Raw genomic sequence first — 17,506 nt, 5'->3', positions numbered from 1 at the left:
CAAGGGATCAGGAGAGACACAACCCTGGTGGCGTGCTTGCAGGAGACTCTGGGCGAGCCGTGACCGAGGTGGGGCCTCCTCAGAGTCACCTGAATGACTTGGATGCAGAATTCCCTGTGACCTGGGTGGGATGGTGACCCAAAGGCCACCTGGGCACACTGAAAACGTCTCCCTTGTAGATAGTGTCGCCTTGGGGATAAATGTCTACAAGCCCACCCAGAAATAAGGTGCTTAAGGTGGTGCCCAGGACATCCTCATGCTGTACACCTGCAGCTCTCGGGATGCAATAAATATATTGATCTGTGGAACTGCTCACACAGCTAAAAGCTGTGACACTTCTGTTCCCTGTGGCTTCCTCCATTCCTTGTACTCCCATCAGCAAGGGCGATGAGCAGTGTCTGCCTTTTGCTTTGTTCTAGGTGAAGATACTCACACAAGCCTTCATGGAGCCGCTGAAGATGTCAACGTCAGGCTGGACAGAAACTCCTTGGCAGTTGGGAAGACCTACATCACGCTGTCAAACCACAGATGCGTGGTCATCCACAACCGGAGTAAAATCATAGCCCACTTCCAGTGGAAGGCTTTTCTTACTCAAGAGGAGGAGGATCAGGAGAAGCTGAGGTTCGTTGGAAAGATTCCTTTCAGTAAGACACACTGCCCAGGGGTGAAACTACCGTACGGCCTCAGAGGGATGTTGGTGCTTTTTTGGATGGTGTAGGAGAAATAAAGCATCCACCGCATCCGGGTCTGTGTCCCTGGGCTTCAGGGTAATGGAGCTCGGTGCTTCCCATTCTGGTTCCATCCATGTTCCAGCTGATGTTTTGGGGAGGAAAGGTTGATTGCAATGGCTGCATTTCCTCGGAGAGCAAATTCCCGTCTGTGGGAGCCCTAAATCAGTGAGGCCTGGTCCCTGGGCTGGCAGGGGGTCTGTGAGGCTGAGGAAAGTGTCGGCACTCCTTACCCGGGACGGCGTTGAGCGGTAGCACCTAACAGCTGCAGGCAGCGTACCTGCTGTGATATTCACTGCAGTTTCTTCCCCCACAGCTCTGGTAGGATGGCAACCTCCTTCAGCCTGCTTTTGCAGTAGTGCGCAGGGCAGGGTGCTTGTCTGGCCCCGAACGTTGAGGCCATCCGGCTGTAGGATGCTGAATTGCCTCGCGCTGTCCCGGCTTCCAGCACAACGAGGTATCCCTGCCCCTTCTCCGGGGCTGGGGAGAGTTTGGAGGTGGAGGGTTCTGCGGGGAAGTCAGGGACAGGACTTGGAAGTGGCTTTGGGCTTTAGCACCTGTGTCTTCACGGTGCTGAGAGGTGGGGCAGGCTCTCCAAAGGGTGTCTCTGAAGCTTTGAAGTTCTGTTTGGGGCAGCAGGGAAACACTTATAGCCCAGGGGGAGGCACTGGAAGTGACACTTCAAAGCTCGGGTGATGTAGGTGGTCCTTGTGTGACTTTTCAGAGTTGGACGGCTGTAGGTGTATAGGAGTTAGTCTGAACCCAGAGCTGATCAGGAAACTGCCTTAAACTGGAGCGCTTTTTAAGGGCTTCTGAGCAAATAAAGTTCAATGTAATTAGGTCAGAAATGCCTTGAAGGCCAAAACTAGTTTTCCACTGTTCTCTATTTTTAATTACACAGTGTGTGACTTTGGTGCAAGCTCAGTGTGCTAAAGGAAAAAATCTCATGACCTTCTCTTAGTACTTCCCTGTGCCATTCTTTTCGCATCTCTCCCCAGCTGCCCGTCTCAGACAGGACCCTGAGTGATCCTCTCTCCCCTCAGAAGCAACCAGCTTTCGCCACAGTTAGCATGTTTCCCCAATTTTTTTGCAGTGACACTTGATCTCGTGCCAGCCTGTGTTCTTTACTGTGACCAGGGCGCTTTGTTCTTCCTTACTTGCAGTCTTAGGGGTGGTCATGGCTCCGAGGCCACTGTGCTGCTGTCGGAGCAGCTTTTGAGATCTTGTGAGAGCAGAGAGGACTTTGACAATGGGAGGAGGCAGTGCAGCAGCCTGTGCTTGCCTGTCACCCAGAAAGACCTGGATCATCACGAGGTCTACCCAGGGGTTTGCTCTGTCTCCCTCCTGCAGGACTTTCTGGGATGTAGCGGTGGGATTCTTGTCTGTTGCTGAAGGCTGAGTTGAGGCTTGCTCATGTCGCTGGCTGGAAGCCCTCCTCATGCACAGCGCTGTAGGTCAGCCATGGAGAAACATTTCCCACGACACTCCACTGGGAGCGAGCCAAAAAAAGTTATTTTTGGCACCGGTGACAGCATCTGCCCGAGGCTCTGTCTGTGTGCCGCTAGGAACGTCCGTGACTGTGTTTCCTTGCTGATTGTATTGGAATTCAGCTGGGTGGTGACTGCTGTCCTGTTTATAGCGTGTTGCCTCGATTTTCTGTGTACAGAGCCTTCCCCTCACCCCCCTCGAGTAGTCACCTGCTGGTTCTTGGTGGCCAGGGGACTGGAGCGTGAAGGGGGCACAGCAACGTGCCAGCTGGGAAGCAAGTGCTCTGCAGCAGTGCTCCCTCCTCACCTCTCGGTTGTGAGCTTTCAACGCTGCAATGATCGCTGCTACAACTACCAAGTAAGGCAGAGGTGACCTGTGTCAAAGCTCTGTGGAGAAGGCCAAAAAGAGGAAAAAGGTGAAGTGGTTCAAGGCTGGATGTAAGGGTTTGGATTCAGAGGTGCTGGTGCTGACTTCTTTGTTGGCTGATGCTGATGCCAAAAGGGCACAGAGTAACAGCTCAGAGAGTAATTTTGTCTTTAAGCAGCAAAGGTATTTATTTCGTGCAGCACTTGGGAGCTACTGATTTGCACCGGTCAAACTAGCTCCGAAGTTTTCAGTGAAAAGTCGGGTAATTTATACAGTTTTTGTGAGAGGTTACAACATCTTTACACACATATTCATTTGATTTCGACATCTAATCATTCTATTCATAATAGGTGGGATCTAGGGGGAGTAAACCTTTCAACTTTCTGTGTTCAATGATCTTCTGACTCATGGTTTTCCTTTAACATCCTCAGTGGAACCTTTTCTAATCATTCAGAGTACATTCCTCTACTTTAACATGGCCAGTGGGAGGGAACAGGCCCTGCCATCTCTATCTTATCTCAACACAAAGAGAGCATCACCCAGAGCACAGTACCAAACTCATCCTGACTAATCTGTTTAAGACCTTGCTCTGTTTCAATGCCAGGCAAAGCTCTCGGGGCCTCTGTCTTCATGCACCTAAACCCATTAATTTCACTGAAGTGATGCGATGCCCGAATGCATTAGTTTGCTTTGCAAGTGCTCTGGGATCCTCTGCTGGATGGCAGTGTAGGCAACGGAGCAGCCAGTTCGCTTATCCCTGCCAGTGCAAAAGGGAAGATAAACAAGTGATGCTGGTAACCTGCAGCTGAAGCCCGGCTGCTTCTCCGCTTCCCAGTGAAGCACTGCAGTGGGTGCTCCTTCATCTCCATCCGTCTCCCCCGAGCACCTCTATGGGCGGCAAAGCCATCTGAGGGTGTTGGTGGGTTGTCCATTAGTCGTGGCAGTAGCTTTGAGCCAGGAGGCTCTCCTGAGGGCTGCTAGCTTTCAAAACCCTTTTCTTAGCTTGTGAGTGTGGCGTAAAAGTACCTGCCGTGCCAGTGCAGGAGTGATAACCTGATCTGCTTGGGACCCCGTGGCTTGGGGTCAGCCCCTTGCTGAGCTGCTGCTGCTGTTCCTCCCCCAGTGCGTTGCTGCTCCTGCGCTTACATGACAGTCTCTGCAAATATGTTGTTTATTAAATGATCTGCTTGGTTTGTGTCTCCCCATGGCTGCAGGCGCTGTCGCAGGCTGCAGAAGCAGGAGGAGAATGAGGGGAATTATTTTCTCGAGCAGCGCGCGGTGGACCCCACGCTCCAAGAGCGCCTTGCCCTTCTCTCCCGTGCCTTCCAGAACCAGAGGGCAAAGGTGCAGGAAGACTCTATGCTTTTCTCCGATGATATTTTTGTCATTGAGCCAGTGGTAAGTGATAGCTGAGAACCTCCCTTCCTCCTCCTCCTCCTCCTCTTCCTCCTCCCTGAATGAGGTCGCTTGGCAGATCCCCGCATCAGTGTCTTGATGTGCCTAGAGGGAGACATGAGGTTTCAAGTGAGGCTGGGAGAGATTGTTGCAAAAAGCATTTCTAAACTGCGAGCTCCTGGTAGGCGTTGAGAGCCTGCCTAAAGCTGAGCTCTGCTGCAAGGGCTGTAAATTAAGGGCATTTCCTAAGTGTCCTGACAGTGTCCCGAGGTATCGATGATTATATATAAGGGCACTCCTTGCATGTAGTGTATGGGGATTAACCATGAGTATTAGTTCACATACCGAAGAATGAAAAGGTCCCCTATGGAAAGGAGGGCAAGTTCAGCCCAAGTTTAATTGCAGCAAGACCAATCCCTTCATATAATCTGGACTTAGACCGTGCCTGAATCTCCCTCCCAGCATCGTCTGTGAGCCTGCATGCAAGGCTGGCGGGTTTAAATGGACTTTTTTGAGTTTTATTGCACACTTAGAGAAAACATTTTGCTTTTGTATTTATGCAAACAAAACCTCATGTCCTTCAATTAACTAGAGCCCTGATTCTGAGTATTTGCGTGGTCTGAGATGACGAATGCCTGCTGTCTGAGCAGTGTAAAATCCCTTCTCATCTTGGAGCAAACCCTAGAATAATCTTAGCCTCTTCTTTCTTGTAAAATAGGTGAAACTATTTTTTTATTATTTATTTTTAAGGAAGGGGATTGTGTTCTCTTCTTGGTTGCTCCTGTAGCCCATACAAGGCTGAGAGCCCCCCATGTCAGCACAGCTGCAGTTTCACACCGCCACAGCTGAGAGCAGTGTGATGTGACCAAGAGCCTGTGTCGGAGCAGCAGGGCTGTAGCAGGGAGTGGGAGCTGATCAGCTGAACATTAAGAGCATCCTGCAGTGTGTCAGCTGGTTTTGGAGCGTGTCCCAGGGCTCCTGCTCCAGTACAGCCGACTATACCTCCGTAAGGAGCTTAACCTGCTCTTGGGCTCCTGAAGTGCATTAGGGTGAGGTCCAGCAGCCTGGCTGCCCACTGAGTCCTGGTGCTCCACGTAGCGCTGTACGGACCCAGAGTGTAGCCTGGCCTCAAGCCTTGAGTGGAAACCTTTCCTAAATGGCTGTGTTGATGTTATAGTTTGCTCTAGGACTGAGTGTAAGTGGGCTACTGCAGGAGCCTCTCCCTTCTGTCCTGTCCAGCATTATCAATCTTCTGATTCCCATTAATTCCATGATCTATGGAACAATGAGTTTCACATTCAGAGTTTTGCTTGTGTCTGTCTTCCCCCCCGGCGTATGCGTGTCTTCACATCAAATGTTAGTATTTTTTCCTCTTTATCAAGTGTAAAATCTAAGAATGCACTGCTGCCGACTTCCACAACCTTCTCCCCGGTGACAGCCCCGTAACTTTTAGCTTGGACAGGCCCCTTCTGGCAGTGCCATGTAAATCTGCTGGAGGGGCCCCGCCAGAGCCTGGACCTTGCTGCCTCGGACCTTCTGGCCAAAAGCGGCTGCTGCTCTTCCCACCTATCACCCTGGGAGCACCCTATAGACACAGTCAAACCTTTGGAACAAGTGGCTGGAGGTTTCCAGAGGGACTGGAAGGGTGCTGGAGGGACGATAGCCTTGGAAAGGCTCTCTGGGCAGGGTGGCTTTGCAGGGTTTGTGCAGCAGCTTTGCTGTGTAAGCGGGCCGGTAGCTGCCAGGTGTTGCTCTCAGTGGAAGCTGCAGCAGGTTATTTCAGCCTGTATGGGGTTAACTTGTGGATGAAAATAGTAACAGAAAAGAGGAGGCAGTGATTTTGGAATTAGCATGCGACCATGAACATTCTGAGCAGCCATCCAAGCCTGTGGGAAACAAGCTGTTGTGTAAGTCTGGCTTTCTGAGCGTGTCTCCGATTTGATTTATTTTTGCAAAGACACATGGTATGTCAGCAGAAGCAGCCGTGGTAGAAGCCCAGGTGGCTACCAATGGCCAAAGTCCTTGATTTTTGCTGCACCTTCCCCACCACAGCTTAGCTGTAAGTCACAGTCTAGACACGTGGGAGCTGACTCCTTGGAAATGGAAACCAGAGGAAAGGGAGGACGAGGATTTGTTTCTATTGCTTTCACCTTGACAAGTCATCACTGTCCTGTCATTGCCTGGTAGCGACTCCTCCGTGCCACGTGGAGTTATCTTGGGTGGTTTGGGTTATCTTGAGCCAGGATCACATTCTGGTGTCAGACAAATGCCATGTGGGTGCTGACCTAGCTCCGGTTCTCCTTCTGACAGCAGCAGTGATGCAGGAACAGGAGGAGGCCAGGACAACTCGGCCTTTGTGTCATGGGCCATGTCTCATATCCCATGTGGTGACCCGTAGGCAGGCAGAGCAGATTGCAAAGCCCTGATAGTGCTCTCCTGCCTGTTGTGCCTGCTTGCCTGCAAGCAGAGGGAGCCTTGGACAGTGAGCCCTGGCCGGGGTAACCAGCTCCGACAGGACCTTGCCTTTGTTTGTGAGCTGGTTTACAGATGTCTTCTGCAAAGCTGAAGGCAGGCTTGGTTTTCTTTCCAGAAATGTCCTGCTGGGCATAAGCCCTGGCACCCAGCGGCAGGCAGGACATCACTGCTGGCTCTGCCAGGGTCCGTCTTATGGTGTCCATTAGATGCGTAGGGACTGCTGGGGACAGGGGTTTCATGGGGACAGGTCCCAGCTTGGGGAGAGAAAGGCTGCTGAAGCAGACTTGATTGCCTAAGGCAGTTCTGCGGCAAGAGGAGTTGTCACCTGAGAACAGGGTAAGTGTGGGCATTGCTGTCCCCAACCAGGTGGATGAAGCTGCAAAGACTGGAAGGGATTGCTCCCTGGGGCAGCTCTTGGCCTCGGGCTCAGTGTCTGCAGAGAGCCCAGGGCTTGGACAGAGGCTGCTCTCTGGGCTATGAGATAGCACGTAGCCATGCGCTGCCGGGGCTGGCCCACCCGTGGTGTGGTGTGAGGGCTACCAAAGGTGTCCAGGTTCCTCTGGGGAGGAGGAGTATCCTCGTTGCCTGCCTTTGACGCAGGAGTCGGATGTCCCAGGTTGGTGGAGAACCTGGGATGTCCAGCTTCTGCATTCAAGGGGAATGCAGGCTTTGTAGCCTGAGGTTCCCGGTGGATGATCCAGGCTAGGTGTATCCAGTTTGTAAGCGTGAATCCTCCTGCCTCTCTCCTGAGCACTTTGGGCATTCAGGCCTTGAAGATTCAGCCCTTATTCCTTCTGTATGCTGGGACCTCCTTGGAGAAACTGGACCCCAGAGTGCTGCCCTACCCCCGAGGAGCTCCTGGAAGGCTTTTGCTGCCCTGAGAGGAGCACTGGAAGTACCGCAGGAGCCTGGGTGGACTCCACGGTGGGTCAGAGCCTTGCTGTGCCTCTGTTACTGTATGCAGTAAAACAGGGAAGTGGAATTTATGGAAATACTGATTTTTTTTCTGAAGTTCTCTATTCCCCCCTCCCTGTTGTCATTGCAATGTCTCACCGGGTGTATTCACTGCTGCAGTCGGGATCGTTGCTGTGCATGTCACATCAGGGGCTTGGGCACACCAAGTATCAGCCTGTCTGGCTGCCAGAGCTTCGTGGGGGAGCGGGGAAGTTTGCCGTCCTAGTCCTCCTGTTCACCCAAAGCTCGACTGGCAGTGACTAGAGCAGGGCAGGCGATGGGGGTGCAGCTCGTAGCAAGACAGAGCTGTCACCAGCATCAGGTGTGGGCTGTTTGTCATCTCCTGCTCTTGTCCCTGCCTTCTGGCTCTGCACCACCTCCCAAGGTTCCCTGCCTTGTCAAGTCCGTCCCCATCCCTGCTCCACGATGTATTGCTGTTACTGTGCTCCAGAAAAGTGGGGGTAAGATCACAGTGTCGGCTGTATTTCTGTCACAGATGTGCTGGCCTTGGAGTTCATCGAATCCCAAAGTCAGCTAAACTCACTCAGCTGGAAAAGCACGCTGTTGTTAGCAGATACATATTCATCAGGCCAATGGTTCTTTTTAATTTTCTTCCTTTCCTGCTTAGCTTCATTTTTGCTTATGAATTGTGTTACACTTGCTTCCATTAACGGGAGATGTATTGCCTCTGTCAGCCTCTGAGTAATAACCAAACTGCCCCGAAGCGTCCACAGGGCCAATATATCTGATGGCGGCACATAAAATAGACCAGTGAGTACCACTGGCTTGTGATCCAGCAGAAACGAGCAGCAAGAGAGTACTTTGTTAGATAGTTGACCTGAAAGACTGATACTGCTGCCTTAGGCTGCCAGGAGCTTGTTTTCTGGCCCCAGTGGAAGGAGAGATTTGGTTTGAAGGCTCAGGATGTGCTCTCCTTCCCCGCTTGGTGCCCCTTTAAGATGAAGACCTCAAGCATCGTCACTACTCTCAGCATTTCATTAACGTCCTTCCTCAGCACAGCAGCAGCGATGGTTTGTGTGGCGGGTGGTGCTGGTAAGCCTGGCAAGGCACAGTTTGTCACGCAGGAGCCGAGCGAGGGCTGTCAGCAGCTCTCTGGGCAGAGGACCCCAGCAGCTGGAGGATCTAAGGGCACCACCGGGCAGCTCAGCCCACGCAGCGCCCTTTAAGGAGGAGCGCAGAACGCCGGTGAGCCGGGGGGTGTGTTCAGCTACAGCTGTCAGGCTGGAAGCAAATGCAAGCAGCTGCCTAATGCACCCCCCCCTCCCCAGGGACTGCCTGCCCAGGGTGAGACCACTGAATTCAGTCTGTTAAACATACAGCGAGCAGCTGGGTGAGGAGCGCTGGTGAGTTATTAGACTCTAATTAGCCAAGCCAGGGAAATCCGTCATCTGAGTGTTTCTTCTCAGTGGCTCGGCTTAGGCAAGCTCCAGGTGTCGTAGCAGAGCTTATGTTGTTCGGAGCAGCACCCCAAAGGCTTTTATTCCTGTAAATTCAAGATTACTCTCTGGATGCTTTTGAGTCTGTGCAGCATCCCAGCAGGACCCGAGAGATCTGGTATCTCGTACGCTGACTGTGGGTTGCAGGCTGGTGTCCCCAGTTTGCTTCCTCAAGCGAGTGTGTTATCGTATAGTAATGCTTCATCTTCCTCCAGTTGCTTGCTGGGTAGAAACACAAAGTCCGTTTGATCTGGCAAAGTGTTTTCTCTAGGTTTTGAGAAAAATCCAGGTGACTTTATTCTTTCTTCTGTGTTCTTATGCTTGGTTTGTTGGAGTTGGAAACGGTTCTCTCTACCTGTTCTTCCCTCTGAGCAGGCTGTGCATTAGGGAATCATTGTAGCTGCAGCCCAGTAACTCAGCATGTCATAGCTCTTTAATTTTTGTGGGGGCTGGCCTCTGAGCTCTATGTGCTAAGTTGATGGGAAGTATTATAGTTGTTTAATATTTATGATGCAGCAGTGCTGGAGGCTCCAGTCAGTTCAAGATTCTTCTGGACAAAGTACGGAGATACCCAGCAGCAAGCAGTATCAAGCTTTGAGCATAGAAAAATAACTGTTCTTTTTGTGGTCTTCTATAAGCTAATCTTTTTCATTGCTTTAAAATATTATTACGGTTGTCAGAGATGCATATATTTATGCCAAAAAATGGATGAAGAAGCATTTTTAGTGCTGGGGACTGAGGGGATGTCAGTGGTGCCTTTGTTGAAAGCAGTCGCAAGAAGCAAGAGCCTTTAGAAGCCAGGGATGTCTCTGAAAACACATGACGAGGCTCCCTGGGACTGAGCACCAGTGCCAGGACTCTGAGAGAGGGGGAGAGAATGAAGACCCTGAGGAAGCAGCAGTTGCCTACACACTGGTACCATGGGCCAGACTTAAATCCTGGAGCAAGAGCCTGGCAAGGAAAAGAGCTTGCTGGTTGCAGTAGGTGTGGAGCTGTAAGCAAATGCCATCTCTTCTTGTTTGAGCCTGTGTTCAGGGAAACAGGGATGTATGTGCCTTGCAGAGAGAACCGGGCTGCCTCTGACTCTCAGCTCCCTTCTCAGGTCATCCATCAGCTGGAAGAGCCTGCGAGCTGGCTCAGTGCTGGTGGCACAGGGCAGGAGGAGCCTGGTCTTCACTGCTCCCCAGGCAGGAGGGCTTGTTCTGCTTGGTGCCGAGTGCCCTGACTCACCAGAATCCATTAAAGAGTTACATGCATGTACAGGTTGAGGGTATAAGAGGCAGCACGTTTGTAATGAAGAATGGAAAAATCCTTTTGACTTGCTGACTCTCTTCTGATCTTGGTAAAACATTCCCATGGCCACAGGGAGACAGGGATGTAAGGGAAGGGTTGGAGGAAAAAGGTGCCTTGTGCTTAGATCAGCTGGTACTTCTGAAGAATTGCTTGATTTGCTGAAGCCAGCCAGTTTGGTTCCTTTATTAGAACCCTAATTAAGGGGGGAAAAAAAAAAAGCCTTTACCAGGTGCTAGTAAAGGTAAGGGACTGACATTTTTTGCAGCTGCTTCCAAAGTCTTACAAATCTGGGTAAGTGCTGTTTGCTTCTTGCTCTTCATTGGTGCTCTAAATAAAGGCTTACAGGGCTGTGGTTGAAAGCAAGAAATGTAATGTTTGAGGATAAATGGTTTGTTGTCTGCTTCTGTTTTAGGAGGGTGATGTCTGGCCAAATTCTTCAATTGAAATTAAGGTGATCTTCAAACCCCGAGAAGCCCGAGTCTATCAACAAACAGTCTACTGCGACATCTCAGGTACGGCTCCTTTCTCCTCCTCCTGCCACCCACCGCAAAGGCAGGGCACAAATACTCTTCCAGCCCACTTGGTTCCCGTGGACTTGCTAGGAAGGGCCGGTGGTCAGCAGGGCAGCGCCGGCACCTTCCTGCTGTCCCTGTGGCTTCCAGCTGGTCTGTGCAGAGCCAGGGCTTGGGATGCCTGGCTCTGACCACTGATGGCTCTAGAGCAGCCAAAGCAGCGAGGGGATAAGCTTTCCTACCAGGCATTTGCTCTGCTGCAAGGTGTTTGTAAAGGCCAGAGAGCTGCGCCGCAGAAGAGCTTTGGTGGAGGAGCACTAAGCCCCTGTAGACCTGCAAGATGAGCCTTGGATCCATGGATGCACTGCCAGGCTCCTGAGGCGGTAGGAGCTGAGTGAAACGTGCTCCCTGCCCCTGGGTCACCTCCCGCTCTCCAGGCGCTGCCAGACCGTAGGTGGCTGAGCCCCGCTGAGCGCAGGGTGTCTGTGAAAGTACCAGGCGTGTGCCGCTCTCCCTGCGTGGGACCGGTCACCTCGTGGCTCCAAGTCCGTGCTGCATCTGCGTAGTGTTGTACAGGGCTCGCTGCCCGCAGCAGGGTGAGCTCCCTGCCCAGGAAGCACGGGGCGAGCAGTCTGCTAGACAAGCTTTATGCTCCTCCTGGCTGACAGAAGTGCTGTCACGTCTTTTGCTGGCAGCGGTTATCACTGACCCGCCCAGTTACGCTGCCTTTGCCCTTACAGAGGTGATGGCTTTGCTGTGCTGGCACGGGGCAGGGAATGCTTGCAGCAAGCTCCGTGGTTCAGGTTACCTTGTCCTTCCTCTCCGTCCGTGTGGTGCTGCTTGAGGTGGTTTTCAAGAGCGGGAGGTCCCTGTCAGGTTTCCATCCAGGGAAATGATTTTCCCCATCTCAGAGGAAGGAGGTGCGAGGCCCGTGGTCCCCAGCAGCCAGGCTCCCATTCTGGAGGGTGCTGAGATCACTAACCCAGCTGCTTTGATCCCTTCCTTACTGCTCCAAGCTGGCGGATGCAAAGGCCACAAAACAGCTTTTTATTGATACGGTAACTGCGCAGGGTTCCGCAGGCTGCTGGGGTGCGGCTGTCAGCCGGCTGCTGGGCCGTGCTTGGGCTCTTCCTTCTCAGCTCCTGTGCGGTCGTCTCTGATGGCAGCGATACAGACAGCAGGTTTTTATCTTTGGTTCTGTTTTGTGAGCTTTGTGCCTTCACTGAACGGCTTTCAAAGCTTGTCTAAGTGCACGGGAAGGAATTCCGAAATTGTCTTTTATGCGCAGCATAACTTCTTCAGGGTGCAAAGTGATTGCGAAGTTATAAAGCAGCCCAAGGACTCGGTTAGAAATGAGAAGCCAGCCCCAAAGTATATCTCCTGAGGGAAGAGAGAGGTCCTGTATCTTCTCGCGGAGCATCTAGTGCTGGTGCCACCCTGCCCCAGAGTCAGGGACTGACTCCGAGGCTGCCTGGAAAATCCAGGCGAACAGAAGGAATTCCGTACTGACATGGCGATCTCTCCCCAGGCCGTGAGACCAGGCTGCCCCTGCGCATCAAAGGGAGCGGCATAGGGCCCCAGCTGCGCTTCAGCTTTGACCAGCTGGACATCGGGAAGGTTTTTGTTGGATCAGCCCAGAGCTATGAGGTGAGCAGTGGGGTTTTCTGGGGTTGGGGTGGATCCTGATGGCTCCTGGGGCAGCGGTGAGCTTTGTGGGCCTGCGGGATTTCTGGCAACGCCGGCAGTTGTGAGCACGGAATATTTGACGTGAGTGAAATGTGGGAGGTTTTGTGGAATCTGGATAGTTTTGATGGGGTCTGAAGGGTGTGTCTGTTGTTCCCAAAGCCCCAGTCGCTGCTTTTTGGCAACCTCCCTTTGAGACCAGCTGGGAGGCTTCGTGCGGAAAAACCAGCCCTTGACACATGAAAGCAACACCGGGTCAAAAAGGTCGGGATCCAGAGGCTTTTGTTTCAGCCCTAGATGCACTGCACCCTGGTACCCTGGCGGTTAAAAAGCAGCTGGAACAAACGTGTTGTGTTCCAACTCGAGTCCGTTGCAAACACCTTTCCGTGAAGTGCATCCTCCTGGCTCCTGGCGCCGGAGGGAAGCCGGCCAGCCTCCCCGCGCAGAGCTGCCCACGCAGGCACCGGGAGCGCTGTCCCTGCTGAGCAGCCTCCTGCCACCCTTCAGACCTGGTGCCCCTCTGGCTCTATGAACAGAGCAGAGCAGTTCTGGAAATGAAGCAGAGGACCTTTCTACATGTTTCCATCCCCCCACCCGTGGTGGCAAGTTTTCTGTAAAAAAAAAAAACCAACCAAAACCCAAAACAATAAAACAAAAAAAAACCCCAAAACACCCCAAAAAACCCAAAAATCCAACCTCCCCAAAAAATACAGCAACTGAAAGAGGTAGAAAATGAGGCAATACGTCTTGCGAGACACTTTCAAAAGCTTGACTGTGGCAGGGAAGGACATGTTAAGGGGGTTTCTTACCAAAATATTGTGCACTCTATGCATTTTTAATGCTGATACTTTATGGAGTCTATTTATATAAATTATTTTTTTTCCATTACTTGAGAAAATGTGAATAAGTAGATGATACTGTAGGTGCTGTATTGAGCAGCCAGACTGGAGGTAAACCTCAGTGTAGGATCTCTAAGTGCAATTTGTAACTAAGGTGTAAAACACATGAGTAGTTTTCCAGTTACCAGTGCAGAGTTGGAATAGGTGAATGTTGTCAACAGCAGCTGCAAAACTGGAAAATAAGGGCTGTATGTCTGCTTCTGTCTCAGTTTTTCTGACAGGTTTTGCAGGGACAGAAATTAGGGAAAAAACCTCCAGAGCAGGTAGATGAGTGCACAGAAATGGCAGGATGTCACCTGCAGCCATCGGAAACTGTAGAGCTTTGCTTTGGGTAGGTCTGGTGACCGACAGCGTGTTGGTACTCACAGGCAGGTGTGGGCGCTCCTTGCTGAATGTGAAGAGAGCTGAATCTCACCAAGTGCTGCAGGATTATGGAGCTTGTTGGAACAGTAAATAATGGTAAATTAGCAGATAATGGCTGTGAATATTTGTGAAAGATAAATTTTTTAGACTAGGTGGAGCTGCTTGCTATGCACCTCACTCACCCTTTCTTGACATGTCTGGTTGAGCAAAGACAGAGAGACTCTCGGATGAAAGAAAAGAATAAAATGAGCCTCAGTGACGTACCCTAGCAGAGTCGGGAAGTGCTGCTGAAGCTGGTTATAGGGCTGTCCCGAGGTATTTTCGACATCAAATAAGCTTGTTGGCAGCAATGGGAGCTGAATGTGTTTTGCCCTTGGCGGGACTGGGCTCGTCTGGAGCAGAAGCAGTGAGGTGGCGATGCGCTAGTAATGCTGCGACCGCCCTTTGCTGCTCCTTGGGGCAGGTCTGCATCGCCTTGGTGATGCTGAGCACGTCCTCTGCACTGCAAGGCCCAGTGGACTGCTCTGTGTCAGTGGAATAAGACCATGGTGACTCCGTTTCTGTGAAGTTATCGCTGTTCTGCATGCAAAAGCCCAAAGGCAGAACCTGTCCCGTTGCGTGTTCTTTAGCTTCAGCCAAGCAGCAACACGCAGCATCTTCTGCCTTTTATAGATGTCTAATTAGAGGAGAAATCAGCCTTCTGTAAGGAAGGAAGATTCCTCATGTATTTCCATTTTGATTTCTTGCTGCTGCAGGCGATCCTGTTTAACAAAGGAGTCATCGATGCCCCCTTCAGCTTGGTCCCTCCAGTGACGGCTCTGGGCTCCTGCTTCTCCTTCCACCCCCAGGAGGGCATCATTTCACCAGATGGCCTCCAAGTCCTCCGGATTTCCTTCAGTTCCACCATCCTGGGGCCGTTCACAGAAGAATTCGGGTTCAGTGTGGGTGGATCCCCTGAGCCTGTGACCTTGACTGTCAGGTGAGGAGGGTTCTAGGAGCCTGGTGGGCACATCTGTAGCCATCTCTGGGTAATCATCTCCCACCTACCTCATTTGGTGATGGAGCGGAGAAAAAAGGGTGTCGTCTAATGTCTTAGTCGAGCATGAGGGTGACGGGTTGGTTTGAAACCCACTGTGGTGCTGAGACTAGTTTTTATCTGTCCCGGTGGTAACAAAAGCTGAATGCTTTGCAGTTCTTTTTAACCAAGCCAGTTCCTCCTCTGCCTTTGTCCTTACAGGGGCTGTGTCATCGGACCGACTCTCCATTTCAATGTACCTTCCCTCCACTTCGGCGATGTCTCCTTTGGTGAGTGTGCCCTGGGCTTGGACCGCAGGTCGGGAGGTCTGTGCCTTACTGAAATGAAGCACTTGAAGAGCGTCTGTCGCTTGTGTTCCTCCACAGCAGCCTTCAGGGTGTTAAAAGCAGGGCTGGCGCTTGCTCAGGTGGTATTTTGCTGTCGTGAGAGCAAACAGGGCCAAAGGAATAGCAAGCCAGTATTTTTCTGGTGTCCTCAGAGCCTGCTCAGCCCCAGCCTCCCAAGCCTTGGCGGCAGAATGATGGTGAAAGCCCTTGTCCCAGAAGGGCCCAGGGGTTGGGGCTGCAGGAGAAGGGAGTTTGAGCCACACGCTAGCCTGTGGCTGCTCGGGGCGAATGCTTACCCCACTTGACCTTTAGTGTGAGATGTTGATTTGTGCCGTGAGGGCTCCTCGTTATCACCTGCCCGGTAATAAGCCCAGGCAGTAGCTCTGCATTGGGCACTGATGTCCCCAGAGATGTGGGCTCCTTCTCCTTCCCCAGCTGAAGCGCTGACGGAGCGGGTGGCTGAGCCCCAGTGTCTCCATTGAAATGCAGATTCTGATTCTCCATCTCAAGTCTCACAAAAGGCTTCTTACTGAGATGATCTAAAGTTTAAATGTGAAATCAATTGCGGATTGATTGAAGGGCCGTTATCATTCTGCGCCCTGGATGCCTCTGTGTTTTCATGATGTTTGTGGGCTTTTTAAGAAAGCTCATTACCTTCCCCGAGCCACTTCCCCCTCTCCCTGCATCACCGCTCTGCCACTGCTGTGTTTCTTTTTGAATAAATAAACCCACAAGAAATGCACCGGGCAGGAATACGGTTGTGTAATAGGAGATTCATCCTACTTAATCTGATTTCATTAACAAGGCCTTTTCAGCTGAAGGCAGCTATTGTATTTTTACTTCTTGTAACTGTGCTGCTGGCTGTTGTCTGCCTCTGGCGACTTCGGTCCCATTTGGGGCTGTGCAGTCTGTGCGTGTCCTCTCTGTGCCCCCCCTGCCCCCCGGCCGGAGTAATTGCTGGTGGTGGGCAATGCTCACTGCTGATGGGCATGGAGAAATATCTGCTGTGTCTGCAGGTGGTTTTCCTCCCTGTCTGTATTCAAATAACACTTGGTAAGCAGGGCATTGGAGGTGTCTCCTTCTGGCAGAGCTGGTGTCCGCTCCAGAGCGAGCTGCGGGCTGGTGTCCTGCCTCTGCAGCACATCCCCTGCCACCCAGTGTGGTTGTATCACTGGTTTTCCATTAGGGAAAGCAAGTGTCAGAGCTAAAGTGATGTCAGGCTTTGCAGGCAGTAATCAGAGGCAGCGTGGATGTGATGTCCCCGTTTGTTAGGTAAGGTGAGACGCGTTCCTGCTAGTTTCTAAGGAAGCGTCAGGTTTGCCTGCAGTGGGGTGGGCTGAGTGATCCTGTGCTCAGTCTGGTTGCCCCAAAACAGGAGCTGCCTTAAGGATCCTGCCTAGAGAAGCTCCATCAGAGTGCTGCGCATCATGTTGTAGGGCCCAATGTCGTCCTTCCTTTTCCTTACTGTAGCTTCTCTTCAATAACAGTCTGCTACTTTCGTATATTGAAAACCAGGGGAATGTTCATGGAGTTAATGGGGAATTTTACAGGCTGGATTTTCAGGATAAGTGCTCTGTCTGGATGCACACTTGTCAGTGAGAAAGAGTTGGGGCTGATTTGGGGGCAGGTGAGAGAGCTCCTTACAGTTAGAGAGAGACTTCTGTTCTTCAGCACCAACACTGCTGCCCATTGCCAAGGAAGCAAGCTCGGCTGTTGAGAGAAAAGGCAACTTCAGCCACAACTTGCTCCTCCCTGAGCTTCTCAGTTACCTGCCGTGCACATTGACAAGAGCTCAACTCCAAGCAGGGTTTTATCCTAACAGGAGAGTCGCAGCAGGAATCACAGCGTAATGGGGGACTTAATTGATATTTGTCTCACCTTCCCAGGCTTTCCTCACACCCTGTCGTGTCGCCTCACTAACACCTCCTTGGTGCCCGTGACTTTCAACCTTCGCATTCCTGGCGATGGCTCAGGGCAGCGCAGCGTCACCAGTTTTGCTCAGATTTCAGACAACGCTTGCCTGTCCTGGAGGAAGGGAGCCCAACATCACATCAAGCCAATGGAATTTACCATAATGCCTTGCAAAGGCACCATCCGCTCCCAAGAAACCCTGGATATCCAGGTATGGGATGAGCCCGGCCATATGTGCTTCAACAGGTGGAGCTGCAGCGTCAGTGACACGCGCGAGGGCTGCAGCGCTGCTGGCTTTGGGCATAACCGAGTAAGAGATGGGCTTTTGTTAGCTGAGGGACTCTGGGATGGAGCAGCATTTTGTTTCCAGAATCGTAAGCCAAGGATCATGTACCGTGTGGTCAAGCACAGAAGCCGTGCGTGTGTTTCTGAGCTGCTTAGAGCAATTTGTTTGATTTAAAGGGGGCCGAGGAAGGGTGAGGACGGAAGGTGGCTGTTGAAAAGAGAGATGCCATTGCATAAAGCAGTTTGCTTTTCTTCCCGGTCTTATTTTTCCTCTCCTGTTGAGCAGAATGAGTTGCATTCACTGCAACAGGGGCTGAGAAAGCTCCAGCAGCCAT

At 51.7% G+C, this 17,506-nt stretch overlaps 1 protein-coding gene across 1 annotated transcript in view; it reads left to right on the top strand.

The window, feature by feature from the left end:
* Window positions 1-17,506, top strand: part of LOC308072974 (hydrocephalus-inducing protein homolog) — a 135,533-nt gene that overhangs the window by 55,217 nt on the left and 62,810 nt on the right. The window contains exons 9-16 of the mRNA XM_080410617.1: window positions 420-714; window positions 1,892-2,054; window positions 3,765-3,980; window positions 10,569-10,668; window positions 12,197-12,315; window positions 14,369-14,592; window positions 14,851-14,918; window positions 16,862-17,097. Coding sequence (XP_080266743.1) covers window positions 420-714; window positions 1,892-2,054; window positions 3,765-3,980; window positions 10,569-10,668; window positions 12,197-12,315; window positions 14,369-14,592; window positions 14,851-14,918; window positions 16,862-17,097 — 1,421 coding nt within the window. The remainder of the gene's footprint in view (window positions 1-419; window positions 715-1,891; window positions 2,055-3,764; window positions 3,981-10,568; window positions 10,669-12,196; window positions 12,316-14,368; window positions 14,593-14,850; window positions 14,919-16,861; window positions 17,098-17,506) is intronic.

Source organism: Falco punctatus (genome assembly GCF_963210335.1).
Source record: "Falco punctatus genome assembly, chromosome: 14".
Classification (NCBI taxonomy): domain Eukaryota; kingdom Metazoa; phylum Chordata; class Aves; order Falconiformes; family Falconidae; genus Falco; species Falco punctatus.
Note: the sequence above shows the minus strand (reverse complement) of the source record. Positions and strands in the feature narration are given on the sequence as shown.